Genomic DNA, 17,164 nt, shown 5'->3' with positions numbered 1-17,164 from the left:
TAACAAGAAACAAGGCCTCAACCTTTCTCCCCTCAAAGCTAATGCATGAATTATCTAACAGTAAAATAAGAAATTAAGTTTTGTGCTTTTCAGAAGTGACTGCTTACTAAAAATAAATACCAGACAGACTTTAAAAATAGATTTTATTGAGTAATTGGAAAAATATACATTGAACTGGATATTTGGAAATTAATCCTATAATAACTAAAGAAGCATTTTAAAAAGATAAACTGATGGTTAATTGTAAAAGCCTAGTCCTGTCACAATTCACAGTTAAACTGTAATGAGCACAGGAGGTTATTACAATTCTTAAGTCATTGATTTCCATTTCATACATATATAGGTCACTATTAATTCATTATCACCTCAATGAAAAGTTTTGGTTCTTTTGTACAAAGGCTAATTACACAAAGAAACACGGAATCTACACAATATCCTAAAATCAAAGTGCTTCTGAGGCTGTGTGGCACTTAATGCTAAAACCAATGTAAGCAAATTAAAACAGTCCAGATGAAGTTTATAAATTACTGAATTCTCTATCATATGGAATACATACAAAACCAGTCCAGAAAAACGTGTATGTGATTGCAAATTGATAGCAAATAATAAACAGCAGAATCTCCATAAAATAATTATTATTATAAAATAATAATAATTATATTATAAAATAATTATTATAAATTATTGTCTCCATTTTAACAATGGAGGCAAGCATTATTAAAGCTAGAACAAACTAGTCAGTTTCAAACATATTTTATTTATGTAAAATTTTAGATCTCTCCTGAGACCTGTTTGTGGATTAAAAGGCTTAAATTATTTATCTTGTGGTGGTTTATTTCCCTCCAACATAGTTTAGCATCCTCTTGCTTCCGCAACAGTAAAATTAAAAGCCTTCCTCTGATTTCAGCAATTCAGTTATTCTTTAGCCAGAGCCAGCTTTAAACATACACAAAAACACACACAAAAAATTTAGGACAACCTCACAAAATCTGAGTCCAATTGTGCCTTTGCTCCAATCTTAAAAACTGCTTTAAATTAAGTACTGATTTTCATTCTTTGCAACTCCTTCCTCCACTGAGTGTGTTACCCATAGCTCGGATACAATTTTAAATTTTTTCCCAAATGTTCTCCTGAGTGCTTTCATCTCTTCTACCCGTGAACAATCTTCTCCCACAACAACATGGGAGACACCCTCTTCAAGGTGAGAAACTACTTCTGCACCATAAAAACGGAGCTCCAAAGCTCTAATTGAAAGTGTAGTTCCAGGGATTTTACTTTGGGGCTCATTAACAACAGCATAACAGTCCACATAAATAGTGCTTCCTCTGAATATACCGAGCTGACAACTGCCACACCAATAACGTTCTTCTAGCTCTGCAATCAAGTCCAGAGGCATTGCCTTATTGTCTTTCATTCTTGAGAACACTTCCTTGAGCTGCACAACATCTGTGTTTGCTGTGTAGCTGTCTCCATAACAATCATACTCACGAGCAAAATGTTCTTTTGTGTCAGGAGACATGTGAATCATAAAGGCTGGTTGCCAAGGCACCAGCATTTTGGTTTCAAAACACTGAAGGAGCCACTCTGCCCTCACCACATCGTATTTGTTGGAAGCGATGACATTTTTCACTCTGACATTCTCAGCTCCTACAATGACACAGTAAGTCTCCGGCCCTGGGTTCTGTACCACACTGCCACCACATTGGGCTATTCTGCTTTCCAGCTCAGACTTTGAGTATTTTCCCATTCCTGTCATAACACAAAACTCAACATCTTCAAATACATTTGAAACCTTGCTTACACTAGAAAGATCAGGAGCTTTAAATTGCTCAGCTATTCCAATTACCTTCCTCGCCTTTGAAACAGTTTTCCTTTTTTTCTCATGTGGCTCATCGTACTCATCTATATGAAGGTGCTTAGATGCCAGCTTCCCTTGTGCTTTGCTTCTGAGGTCTTCTAGCATGTCTGAAGTCATGCACTCATACCATTCTTTGTCTTCCCTTATCTTCTCAATTCGGGGGAATCTCAAAGTACAGTCAGTTTTATACATATCACTGTCAACAATCTCAGCTGCCTTGATCTGAACTATGACAGAGTTGCAAGGTTCAATGTACATTTCAGGTTTTTCAGCTCCACACAAAATGTTACCAGGAGGGTCCTTCCTATTGTAGGGCTTCCAGTGTTTAGCCAGTTTCAAGCCCAGATCATACAACTCTTTCATAGTATAGCCAGAGCCAACACGACAAATGGAGTGGAAAATGGTCGGCTTTTCATTCGGAGGGGGCGTCTCTGCAACAGCACATAGAAAATGAGACATCATTCCACCACGAGACCCCTTCCCCCAGTAACCACCAACAATTAAAAGGTCCAGCTCATCCATCAGTCCATTGACATATTCTGGCTTGATTTTTAACCAGCCTTCCCCACGTTTGTCAGGCTTGTAGGTGGACATAGGATCTTTCACCATAATTCCTTCCTCTCTGTTATCTATGGCTTCATTTAAAGCATCAATTACTTCTTTTCTTGTTCTGGCACTTCTCTTATGGACCACATGTATCCTGCCCTTTACCGGGGTAAATACACTACTTAAGATTTCATATCTTTTGCTTAGTACTTCATGCCCCAACTTCTGATCATTAACCATCAATACATCAAATACACAGAAGCAGGTCTGCAGATCAGAGTCATCCACCATTCTTTTTATGTCAAATTTGTTTCCTTTTTGCATAAAAGTCTGTGCCTCAGGATTGTAAGCCATCATTTCACCATCAAGAATGCAATTTTGTATATTGCTCTGAAATACATTATGAATAAATGGCGTTAATGAACCTTCAAGGGGTGAAGCACCAAACTGCTGGGTATAGTCAAACCCATTTCGGGAAAAGTACTTGTACACATCCCCATCTTTGTGCATCTGCATACGTTCACCATCCAGCTTCGTTTCTATGTAGAATGTCTGGTTACTCATTTGTTTCTCAATTTGCTGGACATCTGCAATAGCAGCAAGCATTGGTTTAAAGGCAGAAAACAACATGATAGAAACATCACTAAGCGAGACAGTGGGATCATGCAGCTGTCTGCAAACTTTTTCCAAGTCGGTAGTAACATTGTGCAATTCAGCAGCATCAGGATGAAAAATTGAAAATATAGTTTGTTGACTAACACCAAGCTTTAGATCCTTTATAATCATTCGGATAAGCCACTTTTGTTCCAGTGCTGTGCTCTGGGTAATTAACTGCAGAAGACTTTTCTTTAACTGACCCTTGTTTTTAGCAGCATTATTATTGGCAATTGCATCTAAATGTTCATTAACTTGTTCTATTGTCAGTCTGCCTTGTTTTGGGCTCCTAGGCTTTAGCACAAAGTAGGCGATCATTGCAAAATCCCCAGCATCTCCACGTGAGCCCGTAGGTGTTCTGTAATTTAAAAGCTTTGCAGCATCTTTTCCATCTTTTGGTAAACTAAGCAGTTCAATATAGAGCTTTGCAAGCATAGTTTCTTTAATCCCATATGCCATCCTTTCTCTTTCCAACTGTGGGAGAATGAGCCGCATAGCTGGGTAGAAGGAATCTGTGACATCTTTCTCTTTTTGATGGAGTGCATCATGGAATTTCCTCCAGGAATCCAGAAAATCCTTGAAATACTTGGTTTTCTCTGGACGAGTTTTGGACTTCTGTATTCGCTCCAGAGTAGAACAGAGATCTGCAAAAGGCACGTGAGAGGCCACCGTTTTTTTAGGAGGAGGCTGTGAAACAGGTGCGGAAGCCATCAGTCTGTTTTTCTGGGAACAAAACAAAATTATATATTTATAACAAAACGCCAGCAGGTTATTCTGTCTTAAAAAAAAAAAAAAGTATCTAATTAGGATTTATGCTTTTTTCTAGTTTTTCTACCTAAGATCTAACCACTATCTTAAAGGTCTCCAGTTGATTCCTCATTTAAGGGTCAAACTCAGCAGCGAGGCTGCGACACTGACACACCGGCATCACCCAGACATTGGTCTGCGCGGCAGAAGAAGGCACCGCGCTCCCCTCCCGCTGCTGCCCAGGCGGGACCTTTCAGTGCTCGGTGATTTCCTCCACCACCTTCCCCGAGAGCGCAGCCTGCCCCCGACACCACCCGCCTCGGCCCCTGTCCCCCGGCTGCTCCGTGCGGGCGGAGGGAGCGGTGTCCGGCGGGGCCGGAGAGGGGCCGCACCCCACACGGCCCAGCACGGCACTGCCATGGCTGCAGCGCGGGGGGAGCGGGCACCGCCCACTCCGCACGGGACCACACAGCCAGGGCATGGAGGAGCGGCCACCGCGGGCGGACTCACGAGAAGCCGCAGCTACCTGCGGAGCCGGGCTGACAACCGCCTGCCCACCGCCCCGGAAGAGGAGGGCCAGCCCGGTGACGCCGCGCCCCTCCCCTGGACCGGGGCGGGGAAAGGCGGGGAGACGACGGAGAAGGGCCGAGCTGTGCCCTGGAAGCGGAATCGCGGCTGCGGTGACTTCCTGCCTCGGGAGGAAGGAGCGGTGGTTGAAGTTGCGCGTCGGGGGCTGCGCTGGCCCGAGGCACCGGCGGCGGCCGCCCGGGAGGATGCGGCGGGTGGGTCTGGCGGGCCTCGGCACGGGAGGGAGGCGGTCCCGGCCCCTGAGGCCGCGCCGGGCCGGGGGTGGTGGGGGCGGCCGGCGGGATTGGGGTCCGGTTTGGGGTCTCGCCGGGGCTAAACGCGCCTCTTCCCTGGGGCGGCGGCAGGTGGGACATTGCCCCGGGCGCTGTGCGGCTCCTGTGCCCCCACGGCGGGACGGGGCCGCCGAGGCGCTGCTCCCGTGACAGCGCCGATAAAAGTTCCTGCAGGTGCCTCCCTGCGAAGCCCCGCAGACCTTCAGCTTCTTGGCAGCAAGATCTCGCTCCAGTGTTTGGTTTGTCTCCACTGCCAGGTGGAACAATTCCTGCAAATGGGTGCTTGTTGAAGGTGGGGCTGATGGTGACAGTAGTGTTCTAAATGGGCCGAGTGATTGTTTTGAAAAGGCTGAAGTGGGTGTTTGTCGTCAGTCAAAAAGGAAGAAATTTAACAAGCTTTGAAATTGCTATATTTTAGCAGCCTAAGTCTCTAGAAGGTTAAAGTTCCAAGTTAAGGCATGGCCAATCTTGGTTTGTTGTTGTTTGGTTTTTTGTTGTTGTTTTTTTGTTTGTTTGGGTTTTTTTTTTACACAGTATCATCGAAATTCGGGACATTGAACCACGATGATACTTTGTACTATTTGTCATTTGGGAGGAGAAGTATCACGCGAGTTACGGGGAAATCGTTATCTGTTATCAATACGTGCAACTTGATGCAGAGCTGTGGATGTTGGCTGCTTGAAATAAGCAGGACAAGTGACTCGATGATTTTAAAGCCAGAGCCATGAAATGTGTGACGCTTAAGTTATTCTTACTGTACTTTTTCCTTTGTTAGGAGTCGCTACTTTGCTGTTGTTTTTCTCTTTTTTTTTCCTTTCTTTTTTAATGAGTGTTTTTGTAGGATTTTAGTACTAAAAAAGTGTATTTTTCTGGTCCTTACTAAGCTTGTAGGTTTTCTTCCAGATCAGTTGACTAACTTCTACCTAATCAGTTGAAACTACCATCTTATAGTTGAGGACCTAATATTTCTACTTCTGGAGGTATTCTGAATAAATATGAGTAAATTAAATGTAACACTTGTGCAAGCCTTGTCTGATTCTGGAGGAGGTAGAGTCTAGGAAAAGGAAGTGGAGACAAACAGATGTTGTTAGCTATTTCTCAAGAAATATATTTGATTTTGTTTCTTTGTGTTGAAATCCAAAGGATTGCAGTGAGTGTTAAGACTTAACTTTTTTTTTTAACTCTTTAATGAGGAAGCAGCCATTAAACACCTGATTGTGCTTCTTAGCACTAAGTTTAAAGCTACTTATGCACTAAAAGTTAGTTTTAAGGAGAGAATGTAATGTTTGCTTTTAAGCACTATGTGTAGATGATATGTTATTGTTATATATGTATATTATTATAATATCACAGTATTGTCATATACTGTGTGTTGTGTATATAGTCCAGGACATTGTGATTCTTGAACTTCATTATAAGATGTTTTCAAGTTCATCAAATGTTTCAAACAAGCATTCAGCTTGATAGGAGGAGCATGAGATGCACAGTTTCATTGGTGAAGCAGTTGTAATTTTTAGGGGGTTTGGCTCTTATCACTTCTTAATCTTCCTTTAAGTAACAAGATAAACAGTAAATTACATGTGTAACTCTAAACCATTTTACTCAAAATTCATAAATGGAATTGTCTTTCAGGCAGAGATGAAGCCTGGGAAATCATCACATCTAAAGGTAAATGTTTTATGATATGATTAGTGTATGAAAATAATACTGTTTAATATTAAAAATATAGACAAAGGCAAAACAATAGAACCTGTGGCAGATACAAGAGTAATTTCAGCTGCCATTCAAAATGAATGAAAAATTGTTCCCTTTAAATACTTTATATTTAAAGTGTTATCCCTTTAAGTATTTTAAATATACTCTTGAATTTTTGTGGGGTTTTTTCAGTTGATAATGGTGTTAACCATTTAAAAATAGCATTTTTTAGGGCAAAATAGAATAGTGTTAAAATGCCTTGATGATAAAGAGGGGGTTTTTTTCTCAAAACTTTTATTGTTATGAGTGATTGGTATTTTCAGTAGCTACTGAAAATATAGCTTATAGGACTTGTAGCTCATATATAAGCTATATATAGCTTATAGGACTTGTAGCTCATCTGATAGAACACAGAGGTCTGCAGTAGTTCCTAGGCTGTGGATTCAGCTGTGGAGATGTACAGATACGGGGATGTGTGTGTGTGTATATCAGCATGTGTGTATACCCAACTCAAAGCTGAAGCTCACCACTTCCAAATTTCTTTTCTGTTTTGAGAGACACAGTTTCCATGGCAGACAGTACAGTTCCATGGCAGTTTAAGCTGAAGGTACAGCAGCAGTCTGGCCAAGTCTTACTTGCATTAGGTCTCAACCTTGAGTTGGGCTGCATTGCTGTTCCTATGTGGCCATGGTTTCCTCAGTAAAGCTTTGTATTTCAGTACTGTCTTCTGCTTGTCTTTTAAGCTTACAAGCATGGCCAAATAAATAGCTGTAGGAATTATAGCTGTAGGAATTGTCAGGATTCCCAAAGGCTCGCTTTTCCAATGCACCTTATCAGAGGGACAAGAGGAAAAATTTATTTTAAATGACCTTATGCTTATTTACCTAGCCTTTTACTTAGTTTAAATAATCAATGATTATGAAATACTGTGAATACTGTAAAATGGGATGTGACTCCTTGTTATAGGAAAATCTTGTTTTCAAAGTTACAGCAATTACATGAAACACAGTGCTGTAATACAATATTTCTTCCAAAACCAATATTTTTTTTAAAGTGAAGCAAGAGTGCCCTCCAATAACTTAAAGGGGTGAATGCTTCTTGCTATAACTGGGACATCAGACAGCTATGGGGCAAGTCTGTGACTCGTTGTTGTAGTCTAGGAACAGAAGCAGTCTTGTCTAAAGGGGAGATCAGGTTTGTCCAGGTTGGGTGGGTTGGTGGGTCTGCTCTGTTTCTCAGGTTGACCACATCAGCCATCAATACACTGTTACATCATTCTAATACACTGTTCTCCCACTCTCACGCCTTTTCCAGATTATTCTGGCCCTCTATTAGTCGTAAAATTAGAGATGCAAGAGAAATGCAACACATGCTCTTTGTAATTCATGACAGAGCACTTTCATCATAAGATGTTATATTGTAAACTGCTTGGAAGGTTTATAACTTCCCATTCAGCACACCAGGAGTGGGAAATTAAGACCAAGGAGAGAATTTTGTCTGTGTTGTCTTGCAGTATGTTGAACAGTCTCAAATCTCAGCACTTCAAAAATTGCTGACCTTACTGCTCACTGAGTATTACTATATTAGCTTGCCCATTTTATTTCTGTCTTTGAAGTGGAAATTGTGTTCTATTTGTTTCATCTTCTGCTTTCCAAGATAGTGTTTGGAAGGTCTGTTGCTTTGAGCTCCGTAGAAAGTGTGGGTTGTAGCTTTATTGAAAATGAGATTATATTGATTTGGCTTAGAGTCTCTTCTAGGCTTGTTTGAGATACCATCCTTTTCTGCTCTAGTGATCTTTTAATTGGTATTGAAAGGTGGGGAGGAACCTAGGAAAAATTTTTATCTTAGTTTCCTAACTAACAAATATTGCAGCAAGATGTGAAGGCCTGGAAATGACTGGAACCAGTGAAGTTTCACACAGCTGGGAAAAAAACTTTAGTAGTAATGCCAATTGTTCAATAAGGCAGAGTGGTCAGCTTTATTTAAATATGTAGTGACCACAAAACATTTGTGGCTGTGTAGTTTGCTCCTCCTCTTAACTACTTAGTGAATGTTAAGCTTTAGTTGTAAGATGTACTAGCTTTGCAATTCCAGTAGCTAAATATTTGTGTATACCTAGATATATATATATACCTATATATATCAGAAGTAATCACACAGCAGCACTATCTCAGTAGTATCATATTTTGGTAATATTATCCTGCTGAAATAAAATTATAAGTGGTGTCCTTCTCATGAAACTAACATAGCTTATAAAATCAGTTGTGAGCATCAGTCTCCAAGTAATAATCCTTAGTGTATGTGGGATAACCGTTGCAAAACTTCATCACTTTTATTAATTCTTTATCTCTTAGTAGTTTTGTTTAACAGTGGGTCTCTTACTCTTGTGAATAGCTTGTTGAGAAAACATTTTTGGGGTTTCTTTCATTTTGTAAGAAAGTCAGCAAAATGTTGAATAGTGTAGGTAAGGAAATACTTTTACTGTCTCATTATCAATGTTCTTATAGTCTTGAAATGTAATGCAGGAAATGTTTGTTAACTTCTTTAGGAAGTTATCTTAGAAACTGAAGTAGCTGCTTTATATGTCTTCTAATAATTGTGATATTTTTTTCAAGGAAAATGGATCACAGGAATTAAATTTTCCTATAGACAGTATTTGTGCATACTTGGATATGGATAATAAACATGAACTTATAAATAATATAAGAGGACAAAGTTGAGATAACTATTCTTTTAGACTACTTTATATTTCACCAGTTCTATGTATTTGGAGTAGATACACTATATAAAAGCTTAATATCACATTGGGTTTGGTTAATATGTGAATTTTAGGATATGACATTTTTATTTCTGATTCATTTCTAATTTTTGCATAAAATAGAGGTGGCAGGTTTTCCTGGTCAGATTGGGTGGAATGCAAAGGCTGTAGCTGCAGAGGTCACCTTTTACCACTCAAGCCTAACAAGATGGCTGGTATAAAATGCTTGGATGCATCTCTGCATGTCAGACTCCTTTGGAGTTTGAATTCAGATTATTACTGTCCTATATCATTTTAGGAGATTATAACTTTGTTTCAAAAGTGTACCTATTACATGCTCTATAGCTTAGAGCATGTAATGCTCTTAGTGTTCACACTAAGAGCTCTAATCTTATGTCCTCAAACAAGTGAGTTTGTGTTGTCCCTTCCAGGTAGTGTGATTATTCAGTTCAGTGGTGACTAAATGGTTACTGTGGTTTTTGTGTAGGTTTGGCATATGTTTCCATATGAACCAGGAGTGAATACTGCAAGATCTTGTATGGAAGATGGGAGACATCATTTGGTTGGAAAGAAGGTTTAATCCATTGTCGTTAACATAACTCTCCTTATTTTATGCTGTGTGTCAGTTTTTGTCATGAGTCTGTTTTCATGTTTGGTATTTTCAGCAGTGTTTTTCATTGACCAGAGAATAATGTAGTTAATGGACTGTTTTCAGTGGTCTTTCATGATGATAAAATTTTCCATTCAGCTAAAGACTTAATGCAGATTACTGATCTGATAGTGGAAAATGATTGTTAGAAATCATAAGCAATCAAAATACAGCAAAAAAAAGCTGTCATAAATGTAACTACAAGGTGGTATCTTAGTATAGAGGAGTCTCTCTCTTCTGAGCAGTTGAGGAGTTGCTCTGTAGCCAGAGTTGATTGAGATGCTGAAAGACAGCCACTAACCCACAGCAGTGCTGGCATGTGTGGTGAGCCTCCCCTGGCTGCAGAGTGACGTGCACAGGCTTACTGCATGCTACTTAGCAACTTAGAAATAAAGGCTATTTTTGTTTGTGTTTTCTGAGTTCTAGAGTTACTTACATGAGCAACTTTGACAAACTGGTGATACAGTATGTATGGTTGTTCTCTTGCTTAGTAGGAAAGTCTGAGGGAAAGCAGAAGTTACTGTGGTCTCACTCAACCAGTCTTGTAGTGCTGTTAGTGGACTGCCTGCAGAAATACTGTAAATGGGATTTTGAAGAGTTCTAAAGCCTTTCCTTATGATTGCATTTCTGCTTGTTTTACAGAGTCAGATGGTTTCCAAAAGTTCAAAGGGAGTTTGCCACCAAATTTTATGTTAATGCTCCAATACATTGACTTGCCATTAATCTTCTGCAAGTACAAATGCTTAAATTGTTACCTTTTTCTTTTTTCTATATTTATATGTATACATTTGGGTTCTTTTGCAGGATTTACTTGGAGTAAAAGATCACTGACTTCTACAATGGAAAAATCATGGATGCTTTGGACCTTTGTTAAAAGATGGCTACTAGCTTTGGCTTCCTGGTCTTGGAGTCTCTGCCGTATTTGTCTTTTGCCCTTGATAGTGACTTTTCACTTGTACGGAGGCATTATACTCCTTATATTAATATTTGTATCAATAGCAGGTATATTATATAAATTCCAGGATGTTCTGCTTTACTTTCCTGAACAGCCCTCTTCATCTCGCCTTTATGTTCCTATGCCTACTGGTATACCACATGAAAACATCTTCATCAAGACCAAAGATGGAGTTCTTCTCAATCTTATTCTGCTGAGATACACCGGGGACAATGCAGCGTATTCTCCAACCATCATTTACTTCCACGGGAATGCAGGCAACATTGGCCACAGGTTGCCAAATGCTTTGTTGATGCTGGTAAACCTGAAAGTAAACTTAATTCTGGTCGATTATAGAGGGTATGGCAAAAGCGAAGGAGAAGCAAGCGAAGAAGGCTTGTACTTAGATTCTGAGGCTGTCTTAGACTATGTGATGACTCGGTCTGATCTTGATAAAACAAAAATTTTTCTTTTTGGCCGTTCCTTGGGGGGAGCAGTAGCTATTCACTTAGCTTCTGAAAATTCCCATAGGATTTCTGCCATTGTGGTGGAGAACACCTTTCTTAGCATCCCATACATGGCCAGCACTTTGTTCTCTTTCTTTCCGATGAGGTATCTTCCGCTGTGGTGCTACAAAAATAAATTTCTATCCTACAGAAAAATCTCTCAGTGCAGAATGCCTTCTCTCTTCATCTCTGGGTTGTCTGACCAGTTAATTCCACCAGTTATGATGAAGCAACTTTACGAATTATCCCCAGCTCGGACTAAGAGATTGGCAATATTTCCTGATGGAACTCACAATGACACTTGGCAGTGCCAGGGTTATTTCACTGCACTTGAACAGTTCATCAAAGAAGTAATAAAGAGTCACTCCCCTGAAGAAATGGCGAAAACATCATCTAACGTAACAATAATATAATTGATATTCTTCTTTGGGGTGGAGTGGGGCAAGTACCTGCACTGTACCTTGATTTGTGATAAGTGGTAAAAGAATGTTTGTTTTTAAATGTATGTCATGTCTGTACTTGCCTAAAGAGTGAAATTAAACTTGGAAAGGTCTGATATTTTATTAAAGTGTTCCAGATAACTTTTACATTTGCAGCATTGTAAATGAACCATTTTATGTCTTTCTCATACTTTTTTGGTATCTCTGTCCATATATTCCACTTGTTTGATATGTACAACAGATGCTATTAAAGAAAATTGCTACAAAAGTAGTACAGAATGTATTTAGAACAACGGGAGGCTCTTTGGTATTCACTGCTGTATGTGTGAGCTTTTTGGACAGCCATGGTTAGCACAATGATTACTTGCTTCTCTTAGAGTTTATTTAAAGTGTGCCATGCATGAGATTAGTGTTTTATTTCTTGAAATTTTATATTATGCAAAGTGGGAAGACTTTAATGCGCTAAATAATATAAAATAACATAAATGGTAGAGTATACTTGCAGGTATACTATCCTGGGTTATTACTGGTTTCTATGGTTATGCAAACTTATATATGTCAAACTGCAGTTGAAGATGAAAAGATACTTTCCTTATTTTCATTTGCTGTTTGTATTATAATAGTGCACAGAAGGTTATATGTGCCTGACATCATGACTTCAGGATTTTACCCAGGCAATTTCTGTATAGGAAATAGAAGTAACTTTTTCTGAAAGAGATCAGTGCAATTTAAGCTCCTTTCTGCCTCAAGCTCTCCTCGCTAATGCACAGGCAAACTATTTGGTAGTGCTAGTCTGCTTGTCCATTTGAGGTGAAATTCTTAAGGCAAAATGGGTGGTCATAGGTAAAAGTAGGTTTTTGTGTTCAGACTTTTACACTTGTGTAGTTAAATGTTTGTGCCCTTTATTTATACCTCCTAAAGAAACAAATTCAAATAATTACCAGTGATCACATGATTAGAGATAAATGGTACAGTTGCTACAGTAAGGATAGTGAAAATGGGCAGATAGTCCTAGATGGTCCTGTCATTGAGGGAAGGAAGGCTCTGCAGACACTGATTGACTGGAGCAACAAGCCAAAGCCAAGGGCATGAGTTTCAGCAAGATGAAAGGCTGGGTCCTGCACCTGAGTCACAACCCCAGGCAGCACTACAGGCTGGGGAAAGAGTGGCTTGAGAGCTGCTCAGCAGAAAAGAGACTTGGAGATGCTAGTCAACAACTGCCTGGATGTAAGGCTGCAGTGTGTCCAAGTGGGTAAAAAGGCCAATGGCATCTTGGCCTGTATCAAAAATAGCATGGCCAGAAGGATCAGGGCAGCAGTGATCCCTGTACTTGGCACTGGTGAGGCCACACCTCAAGTCCTGTGCTCAGCTCTGGGCCCTTCACTACAAGAAAGACATTAGGGGGCTGGAGCAAGCCCAGAGATGGGTAACAGAGCTGGGAAGGGTCTGGAGCACAAGTTCTGTGAGGAGCAGCTGAGGGATATGGTGGTGTGTGGGTGAAAGAAAAGGTGGCTCAGGGGAGACCTCATTGCTCTACAACCACTTGAAAGAAACCTGTAGGAAAGTGAGGGTCAGCCTCTTCTGCCATGTTTCAAGTACAAGGATGAGAGGAAATGGCCTTGCATCAACGAAGGTTCAAATTAGATATTATAAAACAAATTTCACTGAAAGAGTGGTTAGCCATTGGACTAAGTTGCCTAGGCAGATAGTGGAATCACCAGCTGCTCTGGAATCATTCAAGTCAGCTGGATGTGGCATTTGGGGATATGGTTTAGGAGTGGTTATGGTTGTGTTAGGTTGATGATTGTACTAGATGACCTTGAAGGTCTCTTCCAACCTTAATGATTCTGTGATCAAAGACATGCTGTTAACTTAGTCTCTAATGGAATGTGGGAACTGTTTAGATCTCTTCTGCAGGTTTAATTACTCATCTGCTGCAGCTGAGTTTGCCTCTTCAAAATATTTTTTTTAATAGAAAGAACAAATTGGAAAATCTTTCACACGATCTTTAAAGTTGCCCTTTGGATTCAAATTTTTAAGTACTTTTCTGCCATGTTGTCCTGATTCAGAAAAGCATCTCAGCACACACTTAAAATCTGTTTCCTGAAGGGTAGTCACATTTTAAGCTTGTGCTTAAGTTCTTTGGTTGAATAAAACTGCTTTCCTGAACTGGTGCCTTAATGGTTATGCCTCCTAATGAAATTATAGTTCTTATCTTACGTACATGTGGGTAATAGTTGTCAGCAGTTTGTAGACAGGATGATACATCTTTTCATAAATGTGATTTTTTTTTTTTTTTAATAAACATTCACATACCAGAAGTTGCTGCTTTCTCTGGTAAGTATCTTTTGTGGTACTATTATTAAGGTTTTTGTAGAGTTGATCGAAAAACTATACATCTTTTTGGATCTATAGACAGAAAAACATAGTGCATCTGAGTGAAACCAAAACTATCTTTTCAGCCTTTCAGTGGTGATATTTTCTTTTTCCTTTTGGGGAGAGGGGTGCTTGGGCACGGTATATTGGAGAAGTTTGACTGGAGGCTGGGAGATGAGGCTGTATTTGTATAGTAGAAAGGAGTTGATAGATGTCACATTGCCCTTCCCTGATGTATTCTACAGTGAGATGTAAGCTGCTTGCATAGATTGTTTCACCTACTTCACATTGCTTTAGAATAGAGGTGGAGGGAGAGAAGGAAAATTAGCAGTCAAATACTGCTTTTCTAAAATTCAGTTGATGAAGCCAAAAGAGTAGATTAATTGTTGGAGACAGAATGAAGAGAAAGTAATTGTTTCAGAAGTTGTTCTATCTTGACATTAAATACCATTGGGGCTGGGGGGAGGAGGTGTTCACAGAGCATCAATTTCTAAAGTAGCATGCCATTTAACCCTTCTTGGCACCAATCAAAACAAAACTCTCAACCCCAGAATGCCCCTAGTATTATGTGGTACTTTTATGCAAATGAAGTATTCCTGTTTGAGCACACAGTTGCTAAGACAAAGTCAAATGTGTAGTGTTAGATTATGGCAATCTGAAACTCTTCGAAGTGGGCTGTATCTAAACATTACTTTTTATTATCAAGCCATATATGTTTTCACTATATTGTCTGCAGGACATAAGTATGAAACTTTAATTTTGCAGGTATTGTGTGTGAGTTGACACAATTGTCATGTATGCATCTTTACACTTGTGTGGTTTCTTCCACCTTCCACATATGCACAGTTTTGTTTCTCACTTAATGTGTTAGCCACATACACTTGTGAATGAATGTTATTATGCTATTTTTCATTGCATTGGTTATGAAGTCCACTGAAGTAAAATAGGAGGGAAGTGATGTTTTTATGCAAGTATTCCACTGCTCTGCATACAATTCTTTAAGGGACGGAGGGAGAAAAAAAGGGGAGGAAACTTGTTCTGACAAGTGAAGACTTGTTTCATGGACTGTGTGATAGAAACCACAGTTATCTGCTGCTAAAAACTGAACTACAAGCAACATAGTAATAATAACTTTAAATTGCCAAATGGTGTGTTATGATACTGTTACATTTATTTTATTTAATGCCATTATATGTTTTCCCATAACAGTTATGCATTTGTGTATAGATGTTTCCCAAATATTTGTCCTGTAGATATAAATTTCTAGTTTGGGAAGAAGTTGAGTTCTTTTCACAGGTTTGTAAGAAAGCCTTAGTTTAAATATGTTCGTTAAAGGAATTTTCTGTTTTATAGGAAGACATTTAAGTTTAAAAAAAATTAATGTGAAAACAAAGTTCCCAGGGAGGGGTCAGGAGTTCAACAGCTGTAGCAGTAGGGTTCCTTGTAAGAAAGCATAAAACCTTGTGGGTGCACACATTGTGGTTTTAATTTGTGGAAATACTTGAGGCTTCCTACTAACCCAAGTTTACATTCCCAGAATTTGTTTCTGAACTGTGAAATGCAGAGAGATAAGCTGTGCTTTCTTCTGGAGAAACATTAACTGGTTTGGCTGCCCTCATGTCCATTTCTCAGGTAAAATTAGAAACAGAGCACAAATGCATTTGGTAGGCTGTGGACAATCTGTCAGCTGAAGGGCAGAAGGATTAACTATTTATACAAAATATGCATATCAGCATCTCTAAGCTAATAATTGGGTCATGTTGGATGTTCACAGTGAAGAATGAAAGGCAGAATTGAGAGTCCAAGGTATGGTCTTTTCTCTTAGCAAAAAGATGCAGATGTACCTCCATTTGTATTTCATCAATTCTTGAAAAATACATTTTTATTTTTGTTAATGACAGGCAATTTTGCTAGGGGCACTTCTGCCAAATATAAAACCAGTGCCTCTTGCATGTAGTGGGATCAGCCTAATGTATCCCATGAGGTATAATTTGCAATGCCATCCTGCTTGTATAATTTAGAGTAGAACCCCACAGAAGTGTAAATAGAGACAGCATATTAAAGTTCTAAATAACACTTATGTTTTGAATTTAGAAACAGTCATTGATTATGAGATGCAAGCTTTTTGTTTGATTTTTTCTTTAATATATAGTTAAGCCAAAACTGTCTTATGAAGTATTCTTAAGTTTTGTAGACAAAGCATAAATGTTATTGTATATGTGCTAATTGTGGCAAAGTTTTACATTATCATTCTAGTTGGTTTTTACAATAAAGTTAATTTTACAAAAAACACTTTTCTATTTTTATGTACTGACATATGCAATAAATTGATACATTAAAAGTGCTGGTAATGTCTTATTCTAGTTTGTGGCCTGTGTTCAGTGTGTTTGCATGGTAACAGATCAACCCCAAGGTATAATTTTCAGTCACTTACTAAAGCCAGAGCACATGGACTAGGCATCTGCATTGTTAGATGTGGCCTTTGTGGAAAGCTATTACATCAGAGGAAAAAGCATATTAAGAAATATGTTTCTAAGCTTTGCCATGTATCCTCACTTTCAGGAAGTGTTAGTAAGTAAAACTGGTGTGTGGTGGCTCTCCATCACTTTCTAACACATTTTGCATTTCAAAATTTCTCTGTCTGAGGATCTGAGAGATGGTCTAAGTATTATGTCCATTAGAAAGCATTTTGAAGTGTTTCTGACTTGTTTTACCACATATGCTGGCAATATTTTAAATACCAGTTTTAAATCCTATAATGCCTCTCAGATTTATAGTTAATTCATACAGTTGGAGTGGGATACTCAGTCTGAAGTAATTTCTACTTTCTTACAGAGAAATGCATTACTAAGCTTATATCACCTCTGCTCCCATTCAGCATGGTTAATATCAATTAACATGAAAATAAGCCCAGAAAATAAGGGCTACTGCTGTCTTTTATGAAGCTGAAAAATTTATGTCCTCTCCTGAATTACTTCAAGGCTTATAGTTAAATTTTAACTCAGTACCTAGGAAACGGGGCTGTGGGTGGGGGGTGTAGGTGTGGTACATTTGGACACTCCATGATACCTATTAGTGTGGAATGAAAAAAAATTCTAATTTTTGTAAAGGAAGAAATGAAAGTACAGGAACAACTCCAGA

At 39.1% G+C, this 17,164-nt stretch overlaps 2 protein-coding genes across 9 annotated transcripts; one reads left to right on the top strand and one right to left on the bottom strand.

Moving 5' to 3' along the window:
- Positions 1–675: 675 nt before the first annotated feature.
- On the bottom strand, positions 676–4,459 carry LIG4 (DNA ligase 4). Of its 3 annotated transcripts, none has more exons than XM_054653024.2 (2): positions 4,332–4,459; positions 676–3,781 (listed from the first exon to the last, which is right to left on the bottom strand). In XM_054653024.2, the coding sequence occupies exon 2, from the start codon at positions 3,767–3,769 to the stop codon at positions 1,031–1,033; it is 2,739 nt and encodes a 912-aa protein (XP_054508999.2). In that variant the 5' UTR covers positions 3,770–3,781; positions 4,332–4,459; the 3' UTR covers positions 676–1,030. The 3 variants fall into 3 exon arrangements, with proteins under 3 accessions (XP_054508999.2, XP_077029612.1, XP_077029613.1); XM_077173497.1 differs by having other exon boundaries at positions 4,316–4,412; XM_077173498.1 differs by lacking the exon at positions 4,332–4,459 and adding an exon at positions 4,056–4,290.
- Positions 4,458–16,381, top strand: ABHD13 (abhydrolase domain containing 13). 6 transcript variants are annotated; one of them, XM_054653037.2, is made up of 4 exons: positions 4,488–4,587; positions 6,298–6,333; positions 9,606–9,692; positions 10,572–16,381. In XM_054653037.2, exon 4 carries the CDS (start codon positions 10,607–10,609, stop codon positions 11,618–11,620), a length of 1,014 nt encoding a protein of 337 aa, XP_054509012.1. In that variant the 5' UTR covers positions 4,488–4,587; positions 6,298–6,333; positions 9,606–9,692; positions 10,572–10,606; the 3' UTR covers positions 11,621–16,381. The 6 variants fall into 6 exon arrangements, with proteins under 6 accessions (XP_054509024.1, XP_054509017.1, XP_054509012.1 ...); XM_077173500.1 differs by having other exon boundaries at positions 4,567–4,587; positions 6,302–6,333; XM_054653049.2 differs by lacking the exon at positions 9,606–9,692 and having other exon boundaries at positions 4,458–4,587.
- Positions 16,382–17,164: the final 783 nt, after the last annotated feature.

The sequence above is a fragment of the Agelaius phoeniceus genome, chromosome 2 (genome assembly GCF_051311805.1).
Source record: "Agelaius phoeniceus isolate bAgePho1 chromosome 2, bAgePho1.hap1, whole genome shotgun sequence".
Classification (NCBI taxonomy): Eukaryota; Metazoa; Chordata; class Aves; order Passeriformes; family Icteridae; genus Agelaius; species Agelaius phoeniceus.
Note: the sequence above shows the minus strand (reverse complement) of the source record. Positions and strands in the feature narration are given on the sequence as shown.